The 14,534-nt window shown below is 46.9% G+C and overlaps 1 protein-coding gene across 1 annotated transcript; it reads right to left on the reverse strand.

Moving 5' to 3' along the window:
* Positions 1–249: 249 nt before the first annotated feature.
* On the reverse strand, positions 250–14,453 carry DESI1 (desumoylating isopeptidase 1). The gene is made up of 6 exons (XM_083799560.1): positions 14,178–14,453; positions 7,171–7,192; positions 6,177–6,246; positions 5,459–5,568; positions 4,520–4,642; positions 250–3,343 (listed from the first exon to the last, which is right to left on the reverse strand). Exons 1-6 carry the CDS (start codon positions 14,395–14,397, stop codon positions 3,250–3,252), a joined length of 639 nt encoding a protein of 212 aa, XP_083655686.1. The 5' UTR covers positions 14,398–14,453; the 3' UTR covers positions 250–3,249.
* Positions 14,454–14,534: the final 81 nt, after the last annotated feature.

A 14,534-nucleotide genomic window follows, 5' to 3' on the forward strand; every position in this document is an offset into this window, starting at 1 on the left:
CCTCAGAAGAGGGATTTTAACATACCACAGTGATTGCAGAAGTAAAATGTCCCCAAATTTAAATAAAAATATTGCCCATGACCAGTTCTAGCAAAGAGCAGTAGCCACTGTCACTTCTAGCGGTACACAGCACAAATTGCTAGGATGGTTTCTTAACCTGCAATTTCCAGCTGGGAACGGCGTGAAGCAGATTTGTGGTGAGCTGCCTTTGCTGGGTAGCTGCGTGGACACATACATACAAACAGAAAATTGCTGTACTTTTTTATTGTAATAGAAAAAAATCAAAACATCACTTTCTGTCTAAAGATGTTATTAACATTTTAAAAATGGCATGGTGGAACCCCAGCAATACTTGACAGAACAGTAAGTGTGGGCAAAAGGGTTCTGCTCCCCTTCAGGAGTTCAGCTTCCCCGCTCCCCCTTGGTCAATCAGCTGGCTGAAGTTTGCCACCTATATACACTTACATACATTTCTCATTCTGGTTTATGTACCTATGAGTAGGTATGGCTGGGAGGAATGTTGGGTGCACAGACCTGCAATTTACGCGTAACCATCTTTGGAGAAAAGGGGTTTCCTAAGAGGCCTACAGGGTACAAGGGTCTCATTACCCAGTAAGATCAAACAAACAGGATCCACTCCTATAGTTCCTTTGCCACAATACACAGAGTAGGTCCAGAGACAAGGATACCCTCCAGAGCTCCTTTGAGAGTACCACAGTTACCGCAAACAGAATGTGTCTGAGTGAAATTTTACCCACTGATACTCAAGTAGCAGCATTCTCTCTGCAACAGGGCTGCTCAGGAGGGGAAAAAGCAGACTGCAAAATGCCCGGTGTGAACCTCTTACATCCTGTCAGGAGGCAGGAAAGGAAAAGGCCCTGAAGCAGAAACCAGGCTCAGGACCTCTGAAGTGGACACACTTGTCATGCAACGAAGCATGGGGTAGAGACTGTGGTACTAGAGACCATGGTGCCTGTGCTTCCCTTGCAGAACAGCTGTACCAGCAGTTGGCTGTACCTGAAGTGATAGTTTGCTGAAAGAAACAACCACAGCTGTGCTCCTTGTGGGTACCAAACTAGCATACCCAGATGTTGTGCTGCGTTGTATCAGCTTCGGTATACCTGTTCGACTGAGGAAGCTCTAAGATCTCTAACGTGCTATTGTGTTTTGTGGTATAGTCATGTCTGTACTTGGATGAGAGACCAGTTACTCTTCACAAAATAGACATGGAAAGAGTCTGGAGGGGATTACACAGACAACAGGAAAACTATGCTGTGGCTTACCAGAAAACAAACACTTGCCAATGCCTTCTCCAGAAGCACCAAAAGGTGCTGTATGGTAAGTAATTTAGTACAGAATGCTCTCTGCATAATGGTTTGATGGTGAAAGACTGAAAACTTTGCATTAAGCTTTTGCATCTGTACTAACTGCTACGGTTGTCTCCTAGTCCAGTCTGCCAAATGAAACACGTAAGAAGTTGATGGCACGAGCACAGAATGACAGAAGGAAAAAATCACCACTGACAAGAAAACACATTCTGGGCTACAACGGCCACCTGCACTCAGAGCAGCTACACAACTGCAAAAGGGACTGACAGTACCTGACTTCCACTCGTGTAGTGACTCTACAAGGTGCAGGGCAACAGAGTAACTGACAGAATGACTGAACTGTGGGTTTCTTCCATTTCATCCCCACAAAAATAACAGCATGAGAAACATACTAAACCATATTACTCTGGGAGAAAGATAGCCCAGCAGAGGAAAAACATCTCCTTTAGGTAATACGGGAAGTTTGAGATGCAGGACTGAGCTTGCAGCAATTGTTTGCACAACAAAGCACTGGAACCAAGGGCTATACTTTGCATAGATGCTTTCTTCAGCAGCATCTGGGATGTGCAATCCCCATTTATGGAACACCAGCAATGTTTTGGGGGTTTGCCCAATATCTTTCTTGTGCTCCTCCCTAAGTGTACTTGCTACAGAATTGTTCAGGAAAACAGTGTATATACACACATGAAAAGAAATCAATGTGCCTCATCTTTCCTTCCCCTGATTTTTTTTCCCACTGCAAATAATTGCAAAGCTATAAGAACCTTAAATTAGAAGATGTAGTATTGATACAATCTAACATCAATCTAAGGATAGGACTGCTTCTCCATGCATCCCAATCAACTCAACTGTTCGACAGAAAAGCTTAACTTTACTATTCCTCATTTTCTTTAAATCTGGGGAGACCTACCACTTATTTCTTTCACTTAAGCAGAGCACTCTCTGGGATGTACTTGACTGCTTTGGAGAGGGCAACAATATCAGAGAAAGCTGGAACTCCTACTCTGTCTGCAACTAGATGCTGAAGGCAGAATTGGCCTACCTCTCATTATTGTGCAGCTGCCATGCTATTCCTGCCTCACTGTACAGTAACTCTGGCTCAGTGAGGAAAAAACAGCTCTTGAGCAAAGGTAAAAGTTAACAGGATTCTATCCATCTGCTGACAAGCTTGCTTGAGAGAAAAGGAAGCTTACTTTCACCTAAAATTTGCTCATGAGGTTCTGTTCTTTCAGCTGGTTCTCTGCCTTAACACCTGGATCTCGCCTTATGAGGCTCCTGGTAGTTTTCATTTGCAGCCTCCCACCCACACAGCTAATTCCATTGGAAGTTTCAGCTTTGAAAGTGATGCTGACTAGCTCAGCTAGGCCACCCTTTCCACTCAGCTGTGCCATTTAATCAGATGAGTTAAGCTTGCCCCCTGAGAAAATAACACAATGTTAATGAAATATGCGTAAGACTAGTACTGGGACACCTTCACTTCCTAGGCTACAAATACTTCCTTTGTCTTCTTGCTACAGACTTCAGCAAATACCCCCAGAACACAGGCAGTGACAAGAGAAAGAGATGTGAGCCTGCAAGGGATGGCTAGGACATCCCCTTTACTTCAAAATGTGTAATGGGTGCTCGAATGTTCATGGAATGAATTCCCACTTACCAGCACAGGAGTTATTTAGAAAGTGTCAGCCTAACCCAGGCAAGACAGCCTTTATAAATTAGTAGAACACTATTAGAAATTATGGCAATCTTTTTGGTAGCATTGTCTTACATGCACCCTGATAACCCTCTCCCTAGGAAATTTTAAAACTGGTCCTGTAATTTCCATAGAGTTAATTCTGATGGGAAATTATAAAATAGAAATCTGGTAGATTCGTGTTTAAAAAGGAAGAGGCATGGTGAGGCTGGGCACAACGGGTCACTCCTGTTAGCTCTGTCCATTATGTCTGCTGAAGGCATTTCCTCCAGGTGTCTGGATCTGGATGGTGTCCAGGAGGGGCCTTAAAGCTTGTCCAAAAGGTCTGAGAAGGCAAAGAAATAAACATATCAAATAGCTTGCTTGAACAATTTTTCCCATTTACTACTGAAACGGGCTCACTTCCTAGACTGGAATCAAATCAGCATAAATGGAAGTAAAGTTGATGAACAGACTCTCACTTTTCACTGCAAGCAAATTAGATTTAACTTATCATACAGAATTCACTGTTCAATAGCTAAGGATCTTAAGTCTGATTTTATATAAAGGGAATTCCGAGTCCTAACACACCCATGCTGCTAATGTGGTATTAGCGTGTCTGAAACTGGCTTTCAGTAATTCATTCTACTTAAGCATGCGAATGAAATCCCTGTTATGCAACTGCAGTTCTTCATTAAGCACCACATCAGTATTAAAGACTAGAATAGCCCCTAGTCCCCTTATAAGACAGTGATTCAACACACAGAGAATAATGTCTGTTGCAATCTGTAGCACCAAGTTTGTCTTCTGGTATGACTCACTCTGTTACAGACTGACTGAGAGATCTGAGGAAATAAGAGCCCAAGGCAGAAGATGTGTCTCTCAGATGATGTGGTATACCACAGAAATAAGAAATAAGAGAAATAAGACCTAAACAATGGAGCTAAATCACCCTGCTGGGATCCTCACTAGTTCAGAGTACAACAGAAGAGGTTGAGCTGGCCTACCTTCATTTCCTCTCTTTCATATTTTTTCCATTCAGTTCTAGCTTTAAAACTACACCAATAACTTTAAAATTACATCTCCCTTGCCTCTTCACGAGCAAAACTGACATCTCCACTGCAGTTATGGTGCTTAGAGTATTAGACGTGACCTTTGAGATATACTGGTTTCCCAAGACAAAAAAAAACAACACAAAAAACAGCTACCAAACAAAATAGACACTTGCATCACTTTCAGAAAGTCCCTTTACATGTCTGGTCACATGAGAGGCCCTTACAAAATAACTAATTTAAGATAAAGACAGAAGAACAACCTTCTTTCACACCTTCTCAGTAATGCCAGTGCCAGTTAGCACCTGTCGTACAGTGTTGTAAGCGTTAAAGAAAGCAAACAGCATCTTCTCCTTAATCTCATGCTGGTTCTCACAGAGCCAGCAGAAACTGGTACTGCTGCCTCTGTCAAATATTTAAGCATTAGCATGAAGCAATACACTACAGCGAGAAGCAGAACGTATACTCACGTGGCAAGAACTTCAGATGGAAGGTCAGTGATGTAGGAAGGGATTTTTCTTCCTGTCAGGAACTGTGCCACTTCATTACTGAAGGTGTTGCAGTTATGTTCAAAGATATTATAAGAGTCACTTCTGTGCCACAGGAAAGGAATTGAAACATGAAAAGAGAGACTCAGCAATAAATCTAACAAGAAAAACTTAGACCACTAATGAGGATCATCTCCTTATATCAGCACTTTTCTCCCCTTCCCAACAAAGGGTGCAAAGTCAAGTACATAAAATACAGACATCAATTCACCTTCAAATTCAATTGAATCAGGGTGGAAAACGACATCACTCTGCATCACTGACTCTATACAATGTTTTTTGAAGGGTAAATGAGGTCAGGTTTCTTCGAGTAAAACCACAGAAAGAATAAGGAAAAAAAAATCACAGGAATTATTGACATTGAAATTTAGCCAGAACACTAAATGCTACCATTTCCTATCCTCTTGAGAAGCTGACAAGACTCTTTAACAACCAAGACCTTGCTTTTACTTATCTGAAAGTTGGCAGCTTTACTAACAATGCTTCACCCGTGACTCATGAGACAAAACACTATTTACTGAAATATTTCATACAGTGCCTTCGTTTTCCCTGGTGATCCTCTCAAAAGCATTTTAGGCGTTATTCCATTTTGAAAACAACAACAACAGAACACAAAAATACAACAAACCAAACAGTGAAAGACTTCCTGGTAGAATATCCTCCCAGCCTAGCTCAGGGCTGGCACACGAGAGGGTTGCCTAGTTGTACGTATCAGTTCCAGTCTCATATCTGGAGAGTACTAATACACTAGGCAGAAAGGGTTTTGTGAACGGGATGGGTTTCATAAGACCTTTCTCCCTCTTTCCCTAAAAGTCTTTTTTTTTTTGGCATTCAGATTTTATAGCAAAAGCTGCTACTTACCGGAACATAGATTCCCCCAAAGAAGACAGATATTCCAGAAAAATTTCTTCTGTGACTTCAGTGTTCCCCAGGTCAACAACCAAGTCTGGGGGGCCAAGCAGCGTTCCTCCCTGTAACAATTAACATCCAGAAAACAACATTAAAGTCAACAGACTGAATTATTTTGGGGTCCGATGAATTGAGCTATGGTTTCTCTAGGCACAGAAGGAGGAACTTTTAGTTTATCAAGCAAGGAGCCCTACTGGCCTTCCCCATTCAACACCCAGAGAATGAGAGGTTATGTGCCGGAAGCTCTAAAATACAGAAAAATTCTGCTTTAGAAGAATGGCCCACCAGTTTCACCTCTCCAATGGCAGAAAGGTTTGTCAAAGCATCATGGAGTGTTTGCTTCTTTAATCTTAAAAAGAGTTCCTTGAGTTGCCAAGTCTGCATGCAAAGACCATCCCCACAAAATCTAACAGTGTCACTGGCATCACATCTGCAGCGTCTGTCTATCCAGGGCATCACTGGTGGGGGCAATCCCCCAACCTGTATTTAGCTGGGCTTGAACCCACTGTCCACATTCTCTTCCTCAGATGCCCAGGGCAACCATGGCAAGCAGACACATCTGGCTGAATTCAGAATTCTCTTCACTTGCTGCTTTTCTAAGTGACACAAGCAAATCTGATCTGTAACCCTACCACAAAACTATCTTGCCAGAAAACTAGGGTTAACTTACAGGTGCACAGCTGGAGATTCCCCCACTGTCGAAGAAGAACTCATCCTTATGGACTATTATGGAGGTATGCCTGCCACAGAGAATAACAAACAGGTGAAACAAAGGAAATATTTAACCTAGCACATTAATCACCAGTAAAGATATGTGGTCAAGGTCATTGCGAAGTCAGTAACTGAAGGAAAAAGTCAATGCGTTTCTGTGAGCAGGAACAGTATCTGCTGAGACAGGAAAACAAATGGAAACAATGATTATCAACCCTACCGTAACACTGTAGGAGGCTGGGAAGGAGGGCTCAGCTAAGTGCCTGAGCATGAATGAACATAGGAAGATAGGGACTTCCACACCACCGTGAGATCTCCAGCAGCCCCTTTCTGCTAAAGGCTTGAGGGTGAAGTTGCAGAGATAGCCGCAGAGCTATCTGTCTCTGTCTGCTGACAGAAGTGTCTGACTGGTAGTAACCCACTGAGAATAAGGTTGGGCGATCACTAGAGATGGCTTGAGAGAGACAGAAGGTAGTCGCCTCTTTTTTTTTTGTTTTGTTTTAAACTTTCTGAACATGACCTACAGCAAACTAGGAAATGATTTGCAACTGAACATAGCCATGGTTCTTACGTACCAGGAGGCTAGATTCTCTAATACCTTCTTCCCACCTACTCTTCTATTCTCGCGTTCAGTCCTGCCTGCAATCAGAAGACAGTGTCTGGGACAAGGACAGTACCCTGAACCCTTGAAAACGGGTACGAGAGAGCACAAAACACAACAATGACTAGAAACGCTGTTCTCATGAGATCCTAGCTTTGATTCCAGAGGTTTAACCAGCACCTGACTGTACGTAATTTTACTGTCAATCTGCATTCAGGAACAGAAAGTGCCTTGGTCTCTCTTCAGTGCTAAAGTGTTCTTAAGATCTGCAGCATATATAACCTCATATTGATAATGCTTCCTACGCCACAGGAGTTAACACACATTACGCAAGTTAAATCTAGTCACTTACCAGATGCCTTCCAGCTGTTTCCCTGTATGCAGAAAAAAGAAGATAGTTGTTAGCAATGTATTCTCCAGATTTCAGCCTACCTTCTGTCAATCACAAAGGAACCTCGCCTGTTATTTCACCACGACAGCATCCCCAAAGACGCAACTTTCATCCCAGAGTCACTTCTAAAGAAGCGGCGTGTCTTTTTTTTTTTTCCCCAGCTGAACTACTCTGTCCACACCAGTGCCTTACATTTTTCCTCCTGCATGCAGAGCTGGCAATTCCACCCTACCCTGCCAGTGCTTACCTTCCTTGGGCTTTTGCCTACAGACCAAGGAAAGAAACCTTATCCTACAGTTACAGAGTCTTCAGTCAGGAGCAGAATAGTTGAGTTTTGCACTGATTTCACAATCGCAAGTGGTCTGCCAGCACAGAGCACTCAGTTTGCTTTCTCAGTGACTGATCTGACTTGAACCAATTATCTATGGTGATGGTCTCTACAATCAGCTGTCCCATGGCTTCCCCACCTCTTAAAAACTAAGTGAATGTGTGGAGGGGAATTAGTGTTGCAATTTATACAAGTTATAAAATCAAACTGTGTGTTTTGCAGAACACAGCAGCAGCAACGATACACTTCAGGCACAGCTAAACTGATAGCACGACTGCGTTTTAGAGAGAATCCCTTCTGAAATTCTTTTCCAGTTCCCTGACACATCTTTTTCAAGTGTCCTCAGCACACCACCTCGCTGTCCTCTATGTCCAGGCAGCACCTCTCCCGAGAACTTTTGCCATAGCCTCGCTTTTAGATGCCAGAATGTGATTTGATCACCTGCAGGTTTCCTATAACTAGACCAAGAACACCGTAGACAGACGACAAAAAAGCCAGCTGAACATGAGAGGCATTGTGCCAGTAAGAATTTGTTAAGAAAGTGCTGCTGGGCTAACTGTGGGCCAACAGCCTCTGCTCTGGTTCGCACACCATCTGTTCGCATCAGATGGGCATCAGGCCTCCCAAAGCCCGCTGCAGACCTCAATTCCTGAGTTCTAGGCCACCACGTCCAGGTATTTTTCTCTTCCTTTCAATTTCTCTCCTTTCAACGAAGCTTCAGAGCTCTGGTCTTTTTAAAATAAAGAAATAATAACCAGTTCTATTCAAACGCTTGTGATAATAAAACTTTTCTTGGCTATCTTAAGAGCCACCGCCTTGCCAATCCTCCGGTGAGGATAATCCTTCAGGACTTCCAAGAAAGGGATGCCTACGTGTCCAGGTAAGGAACGAACAGTCACTGCTGTAATTTCCTCACTTAAGTTTGACGCAAAATAGGCACAAAAAATAGGTGCCTGCTTCAGATGAGGGTCACACACGAGTGGAGGCAAGGAAAAGCCTGACTGATGTCTGTACAGTCACAACAAAGTGAGCACACACGGCCTCGTTGTAGGTGGACTGATCTGTCACTACCGTGGCCCACAGCCAGGCAGCAAGCGTATTCTGTCATCCTGTTGCACAGAAACGTGGGCATGGAGCAGGAGGGAGGCCAAAAGATAGCAGCAGCGATGAGAGAAGCGGAGCAGCGTGTCGCAACATCTCAGGAGGATCTGCTGCCTCTTGAGCATGTCCCACCCCACTAAACTGGATCCTCCGGCCCTTGTCCCACACCTTGCCCATCAGAGCTTTCGCCTCGCATGCTGGAGCTGCCAGAAGGCCGTGATAGCACAGCTCAGCAGCAACAGCACCTAGGTATGGCACAGGGGGCTGCCTTCAGCAGCTGGCCTACCACCTTGGCGTTGCACAGGTCATGTTCTCTTTATCTTAAGAAATTAATGCATGTTTGTATTCACAATAAATCACCGTTTTCCAAGAGGAAATGGTTTCAAAGGCAGCACAGACTAGAACTGTACCTGCACCCTTGTATGCTAAACACAAAAGAACGTCTTAGTATTTACTTTCACATGCACACACACTTTTCCAGCAAGCAACAATGAAAGGTCTTCTACAGAGTTGCCAGTTTGCACCTAGATTCTGCGTGCAGGTGGAAGTCACTGCAGACACCGACAACGTCACAGGTGCTACTGGGAGCCTGCTTATCTGGCTACAACTCCCACCTTAAAAGATCACTGCAGCAAAAGCTGAACACGCGGTGCTGCTCCAGCAAGACTGCAGCCGGCAGGTTAAGGCAGGCAATCCTGCCCCTCTGTTCAACACTTGTGAGACCTTTTCATGCTCGGTTTTGAATCCCACAATACAAAAGGTACTGGGTTGATGCACTGGGCTGGACAACTCACTGTATGAAGGAGTGGGTGAGAAAACTGGGTCTGCTCAGCCTCAAAAAGAGAAGGCCATGAGTTGTTATTGCTGCCTACAGTTACCTAGTGGGTATAGAGAAAAGGGAGCCTCGGTTCTGGAGATGCTCAGAACTCAACTGCTCAAGGCCCCAAGCAATCTGTTCTCACTGGATCTACCTTGAACAGGACCTCCAGAGACCCCTTTCCACCACTGTGGTTCTCTGAATGCACAAAGACAAAAAAAAGCAAACAGAATTCAGGGAAGGAACTTCACATTAATCTGTGCTCCAGCCGGGGGGCTCCTCCCTGGCTGCTACACCCCAAGTCCACAGTCAACAGCAGAGCAGCTCTGGGCTAGCACTGCTCCACAGGGCAGGTCTGTCTAAGGCCAGCTTCTGCCAGGCGCTGCTTTGAATGGAGCTGCTGTTTCTGCTTAACCCCTCTAAGACACTAACCAGGCTGGCACCGTGGAAAACACGTGCCAGATCTGCAGTGCTGATGACAACAAGGCACCCATGGTAGCTCTCCAGCCTGTCGCAGACGAAACAAAATCCCCTTCTGCCACTGGTGGGCTGTACTTGGCTAGAGAAACCACTTAGGAACGCAGTGCAAGCCTCCCCAGTGCCAACGCAGTTGGGCAGTCCCACAGCTGAGAAAGCTGCTGTTAGGAACCACGGCTGCATCACCCAGAGATAGCCAAGGCCAAGAGCTGCCGGTATGCTGCTGCAGTTTCACCACCACGCTCCTAAGAAGTGGAAGTAAAGCAGTTAGGACAGCCTGAATAACAAGTTATGCCTTGTATCACGGACAATGCCCAGCAGCAGGCACGAAATACATTGCTCGCAGCCTCTGAAGGTACAACACACACGCCAGCCCTAACCGTACGGCCAAGCAAGGATCTGCACTGCTGTTCCCACAGCCAGTTGCCCAAGGCAAGTTGTATCCAGGCCCGGCAGCGACACTTCCAGTAAACCTGCTGCTGGCAGCATTGCCCAGCTTCACAAATTGAAGGCCAGGCTTGCCAGGGAGCCGCCCCAAATAATCCTCGAACAGGAACGTCCAGATGGGACGGTATTTGTTGAGCACCTGCTGTTCATCCAGGTAAGGCAAGGCAACAACAATAAGATGCAAAGGGAGTTTAAATATTCTGAGAGACTTCTAGTTGTTGAGAAGGAAAGGGTATTGCAAATTTAGCTGAAGGCACTTAATCAAACAACAATTAGTGCACGTGGCCAAGTTACCAGGTATCAGCTGTCCCGCTGTAATTATCTGTGGGCAAGCTCAGCCTGCAGTAAACACGGGGTAATTCAGTTTAATTTCAGCTGCTGCCATTACAAGCTGATGTGAGGCAGATCACTGTTTGTCACAGATGAAGAACACGGGCACGGAAGTTACTGTGCCATAGCTGTGAGATTCCAGGATGATAGCTCCTTCAGCTTTGGAATGGCGATCAATACCCGACCTCTTAAGTCTTTCTTTCACTTGCTTAGGTGCTCATATGGATATTTCCTGAAGATACTCAGCAGAACTCAGGAAGGGATGTCAATTACGCATAGATCTGTGCACTTAAGCATCTCAAAGATTTAAATAGCTGAATGAGGCCAAGTTCCATCTGGCAATTAAACGTGTTTTTTGTTGTTGTTGGCTATTATTTTTGTTTCTAACATTCATAGCGCAAATAGCTTTCTTGCTCAAGTACGTACCATAGAAATATGAGAAAAACACAACATTCAAATGCGTTAAAAAATTGCAGGAGCCTCAGTGTAGTTACAGAACAGGGAGAATGGAATGGATTTGTTTGTTGTGCTGATTCAGGAGACTGCCATCATGAGCACATGAGGGTATTTTGAAAGAAAACAAACCTGAATAATTTTAGAATATAATTAAATCAGATTACTTCCATGCTTGGGTTTATCTGGAAGGCCAAGCAAAAGGAAGATTAGATGCTCACCAGTCTATTTTACGGGCAGAGTCAATTCGTTAATCTTGTGGCCCACGTGATGTCGTTTATTCCTGTGCATTTTAAGCATCAAGTGAAAACAGAGTTTGCATATTAATCCAAATTATTAGACTGAAGGGCAGAAGAGCTGAGACTTGAAGGAATTATACAAGGAGATGGATGTTTATCCCATTCAGAGCTTGTCGTTTGTCCCTCAGCTCAAGAACAACTTTTTAAAATGGAAAATTAGCCTAATTAGTCAAATACTTTCTCCTACATGATATCCAGGGTATTCAACTGAAGGAAAAGACTAAGAGAGGGAGGAGGGTGTTTCATTTCCCTTCTCCTCGAGGTGCCTGGAGAGACCAAGCAGGGAAGACTGTGGGAGGGAACTGCCCTTGATTTTCATGAAATCCCTAGCAAGTGTTTTGGAGCAAAGCTGATTGGATCTCACAGCAGAGCAATTCGATGCTTTTTAGAAAGCGTGGAGGTGAGGTAGAGTAGTGTGCTGGGGCTAGGAAAAAGGAACAAAGCACAAGGTGCTTTCTTTTGGCAGTTATCTTTCACTCTAACTCTTTCTGGGCTGTTAGGTCCTTACAGCTAAACGCACTACTGCCAGCCAACTCACCCTTAATTCGACCGCAGTGAGCCAAAGCTGCTGCAGTAAACCGAGGTCCTGCCCATTCTGTGAGTCACGTGGGCAATAGCCTCCGTTACAGGACAGGAGAACTTAAAGAGCTGCAAGACGTTTTTCTTTAAGCCCACGATGCAATGGGATTTTAATCTTCCTTAAAGATTCCTCTCAATATCATCTTCAAACTCAGAACAATTCAGCTTGCAGTGCTGTTATCCTCCCTGTTATCCACCTCCCACGGAATCAGGTGCATTCCATTTTCTGTTCTGCAAACAAATCTCATTTCCTTCAAGCTAACATTTATTATTATTAGATCACGTAGCTGGACAGACAAACGTGGTCTCACAGACTGAATGAAGGAGAGCAGACAGTACCTGCAGAGAAGGTAGAGCAACAGCACACAGAAGTTAAACATGCCACACCTGATATCAGAGCCAATTGAACTTTAGTGTTTGGTCACTTAGAACAGAAATATTCACCAAAAAGTTACAGGAAACTCACAGAAGAGTAACAAGAACAAAAACAGTCTGGGTAAAAATGAATAGACTTGCCAAGAGAGGTGAGGATGTGCCCAAGGGGCATGAATAAGTCACTCCAAAACCTGCAACAAACAATGCTGCGTGGCTCTGCTGCTCGGGTACATCACTCAGCCACAACGGAGAGACCTGATCTTGAACGGGTCAGGATAAACCGATCCTCGAATGCTGCACGGACATAATACATAATACCTCTGGATCCCATTAGCACAGCTAAAGGCATCATGTGGTGATGCTCCCGCAGCAGCCAGCCCCGTGAGGAGGAATTCACCCCCTGTTTGACAGAGGGATCAGTTACAGAGTCACAGACCGGTTTGGGTTGGAAGGGACCTCAAAGATCCCCTAATTCCACCCACCTGCCATAGGCAGGGACACCTCCCACCTGACCAGGCTGCCCAAAGCCCCATCCAGCCTGGCCTTGAGCACCTCCAGGGATGAGGCATCCACAGCTTCTCTGGGCAACCTGTGCCAGGGCCTCACCATCCTTATAATGAAGAATTTTTCCCTTACATCTAACCTAAACCTACGCTCTTTTAGTTTAACGCAATTCCCCTTGTCCTATCCCTATACTCCCTGACAGAGTCCCTCCCCAGCTTTCCCGTAGGCCCCTTTGGGTACAGGAAAGCCGCTGTAAGGTCTCCCCAGAGCCCTCTCTTCTCCAGATCACGCTTGTTTCTTCTCTCTAAAGCACGGGTATTTCAATATAGGCAACGTTACAGAATTATCGCTCAAAGCAATAGTGTTTCAGTCAGATGTGGTATCCACGGAAAGAATACCGTAAGTAGACTTGACAAACGTTTGGCGCCAAGTAACCCAATAAATCCTTTTCAGTGTCTGACTTTCCCCGATAACGCACAGCTTATGAACGGATGAAAGAGGAGGGGAAACAGCTACCGGCCGCCTGCAAGTTAACGCATAGAGAAGGAGCAACAGTTTCAGAAGCCAAACGGGAATGAAACAGTTGGGTGCAGGAGGCGAGACGAGCGCTCCCTCCATCACTTTGCTCTTCGGGAGGTTTCTAAAAGCAACCCGGAGGTACGACAGACCTGGGCGAAAACGCGCAGGAGACATTTAACTGGGAGGGGGGAAAAAAAACAGGGGCGAGGGACCAACCTACGCCGTGTGCCACGGGTAACGCAGCCGGCGCCCTGCCGCTGCCTCGTCACTGTGACCAAGCAGGCCTCGCTGGCCCCGTGCCACCGCCGCCGAGCTGCGTCCCGCGGGGCCGCGAGGGATCCACCGGGGTCCCGAAGCGTCGCCTCCCGGTACCGGGCCTCCCAGAAACGCGGCACCGAAACACCGCGGGTGGCGCGGGAGGCACCCGACCCACGAGCGGGCACCGCGCGTTTATTGACACGCAGGAAGCTGCGGGATGCCGGCACCCGCGGCGGGCAGCGAGGGAGCCCAGAGCCGCCGCTTGACCCCCGGCACGGCACGGCCAGGGCCGCCCCATTCCGGTGCGGACCCGCGCCCGGACCCCCGGAGCCGGTGCTGTTAAAGGCTCCCGGCGCTGCTCCCCCCGTCCCCAAGCCAGCCGCAGCCGGACAGCCCCGGATCTCCCGGAACCGGCAGCCGGTCCTCGCCCCCCGGCCCCTTCCCCGCTCCCCCTTCCCCTCCCCGCCGGCGCCGCGCTTACCGAGCATCAGCGGGCTGAGGCGGCGGGCCATGCCCTTGGACAGGTCGTACACGTAGAGCTGCACCGGGTGCAGCGCCGGCGGCTCCTCCATGGGGCCGCGCGGTGCCGGCAGCCGCCCGCCGCAACGGGGCTGGGGGGGGGGGGGGGGGGGGGGCGGACGCGAACCGGCGGCGGGGGCACGGGAGGCGGCGGCGGCGGCGGGGCGCTGCGGAGTGCGCATGCGCGGCACGCAGGGCCCGGCGGCGGCACCGCGCCGTTATGCAGCGCGGCCGTTCCGCCCCCGGGGCGTGGCCACGGGCGGGTGGGCGGGGTTTAGCGGGGCATTCCCTCTTCTCATTGGGCAGAGGCGCGGTGAGT

Source organism: Anser anser (assembly GCF_964211835.1).
Source record: "Anser anser genome assembly, chromosome: 1".
In the NCBI taxonomy this organism is placed as follows: Eukaryota; Metazoa; Chordata; class Aves; order Anseriformes; family Anatidae; genus Anser; species Anser anser.

Excerpts from the sequence above, each read along its gene's own strand:
- DESI1 (XM_083799560.1), bottom strand. The coding sequence starts at position 14,397 with ATGCGCACTCCGCAGCGCCCCGCCGCCGCCGCCGCCTCCCGTGCCCCC. Across the intron at positions 7,193-14,177 it reads CCTCAGCCCGCTGATGCTCG|GGAAACAGCTGGAAGGCATC; the intron begins GTAAGCGCGGCG and ends TTCTGCATACAG. Across the intron at positions 4,643-5,458 it reads TTGGGGGAATCTATGTTCCG|AAGTGACTCTTATAATATCT; the intron begins GTAAGTAGCAGC and ends CCTGTGGCACAG.